Source organism: Myotis brandtii, unplaced genomic scaffold (assembly GCF_000412655.1).
Source record: "Myotis brandtii unplaced genomic scaffold, ASM41265v1 scaffold265, whole genome shotgun sequence".
Classification (NCBI taxonomy): Eukaryota; Metazoa; Chordata; class Mammalia; order Chiroptera; family Vespertilionidae; genus Myotis; species Myotis brandtii.
In genome coordinates this window covers 1,415,595-1,417,445 of record NW_005360086.1, presented here as the reverse complement: position 1 = coordinate 1,417,445, position 1,851 = coordinate 1,415,595, and the positions used below count along the sequence as shown (strand labels likewise).

Here is a 1,851-nt window from a genome sequence, read left to right as displayed (position 1 = left end):
GGTCCAGGCACCTCCTTCCCTGTCTTCGCTGGTTCCCCAGCTCCCGCGTGGGCTCACCTCCTCCGGGATCGCAAACGCGTGGCTCCGCGGTGCGGAGATGTCTGCAAGCCGACCTCCCTTCTGCGCGCCGCCTGGCGTTTGGGGGGTGGGGGAACTCGACACCTTCCCGGGACCCAGGTGCACAGGGAATGCCTGATCTGCCAGCCGCCCCGAGTTGAGAGATTGCATAAGTGCGCAGGCCCCTGCTTTTGTCGCCACCCTGGAGGCAGCACCTACGGGGCAAAGTCTCACCCCCTTGACCGGCATCAGAGGCCCTCACAGAGCCGCCTTTCCTTCCCCCTCGCCCTCTCCTCTCAAGATCCTCACTCAGGCCTCCACTAGAGCCGTGGTTCTCCAATTCTAGGTGCGTCAGAACCCCCCGGGGGACTGGATAAAACGCTGCTTGGTCGCACCCCCCGAGTGTCCGCTTGGGAAGGTCGGGAGTGGGGCCCGAGAATTAGAATTTCCAGCCAGTTCCCAGGCGATGGTGATGCTGCTCATGTCTTGGCCAAGTTCGAGCAGCCGTCCCCCACCGCCTTCCCTGCAGTGGCATCCTCCCCAGGTGCTTCCCCAGCACTGACCACACATCTGGCTGTGATCTCTCCGGGGCCATTCACCGTGGAATCCGTGGCGGCTGGACATTGGACATACAGCAATGCTCGATGCATGTTGCGAAAGAAAGAGCCTGCGAGGCCCAACTTCCCGTTTAACCTGCTGACTCTATCGTTTTTCGAGAGCCTGGCATGTCCAAGCTCCGCGTATACAGGTCTGAGCCCTGCAGCCCCCCTCCGAACCCGGCAGGTGCGTGCAGAGAAGGCATGAGAGAAGAGGGAAATCGGTGCCCACTTAACGCAAGAGGCATGCCCAGCTGAGGGAAGCCAAGCAGCGTGAGAAGGAAGTAGTAAGAAGAGCAAAACCAAGACTGAAGATTTAAAATGAAGACTTTAAGAACCATTACCGAGAGGTCTAGGAAAAAAAGGCTTTAACAAAAAAGTTTGAAAGCAATGATGAAGGGGTTGGGGAGTTGCCAGGAGATTAGCTTGGCGAGGGACTTCTAAGCTGTGATGAGTACAGGAGATCCAGTTATCCAGTTATTTGATGGGGCACTGAAATAAAACTTCCTTTAATATCTCCTGCCCCATTGGCATTTGTAATCATTGCATTCTTCAGTCTTAGTTAAATGGGAGGATTATAAACAATGTTTCAGATGACAGTTTGGCTACTGAAGAGAACCTACCCTGCAAGCGTTTTGGAAAACATCAGTTGACATGCCAGCAATTGATATGTTAATTAAATATCGATCTTTGATCTTCTGTGCTCATTAAATGAGGTCCCCTGGGGACCTCTACGTGCCAGTACTTCCCCCTCCCCCCCATGAAAATAGCTTTGTTTTCCACAGATTATATAAATAATATTTACTCATGATATAACCTTTAAAACACAGAAAAAAATATAAGGGAAAAAGTAAGTCACCTGCAATTCCACCCCCTGAGATAACCATCATTAATATTCTGGTGACCACCCTTCCCCCCATCTCTATGCACATAATTTTGCATGGATGGAGTCACATTATACACATGGTTTTTAAGTATAGAGACTTATTTTTAAGTAGTGTTTCTCTCCCCTCCCTCTCCATGTTAACAGCCTGTTTAGCTTGCTTGCTTCCTTAGTAACTTCCTTCCTTCCACCACTCTATCTAACAATTCACACACACACACACACACAGAAGTTTTATATTTTGAGGGGATGGGTGTTATTATATTTAAAAAGTTGAATCATGCCCGGCTGGCATGGCTCAGTGGTTGAGCATTG

At 50.7% G+C, this 1,851-nt stretch overlaps 1 protein-coding gene across 2 annotated transcripts in view; it reads right to left on the bottom strand.

Annotated features, from left to right (window-relative positions):
- The window catches only part of XYLT2 (xylosyltransferase II), a 13,074-nt gene extending 11,773 nt beyond the window's left edge, over positions 1-1,301 (bottom strand). The window contains exon 1 of one of the 2 annotated variants that reach the window (XM_014541174.1): positions 58-1,301. In XM_014541174.1, the coding sequence (XP_014396660.1) occupies positions 58-306 (249 nt within the window). In that variant the 5' untranslated portion in view covers positions 307-1,301. The remainder of the gene's footprint in view (positions 1-57) is intronic. The other variant, XM_005868173.2, reaches the window with a different exon arrangement.
- Positions 1,302-1,851: the final 550 nt, after the last annotated feature.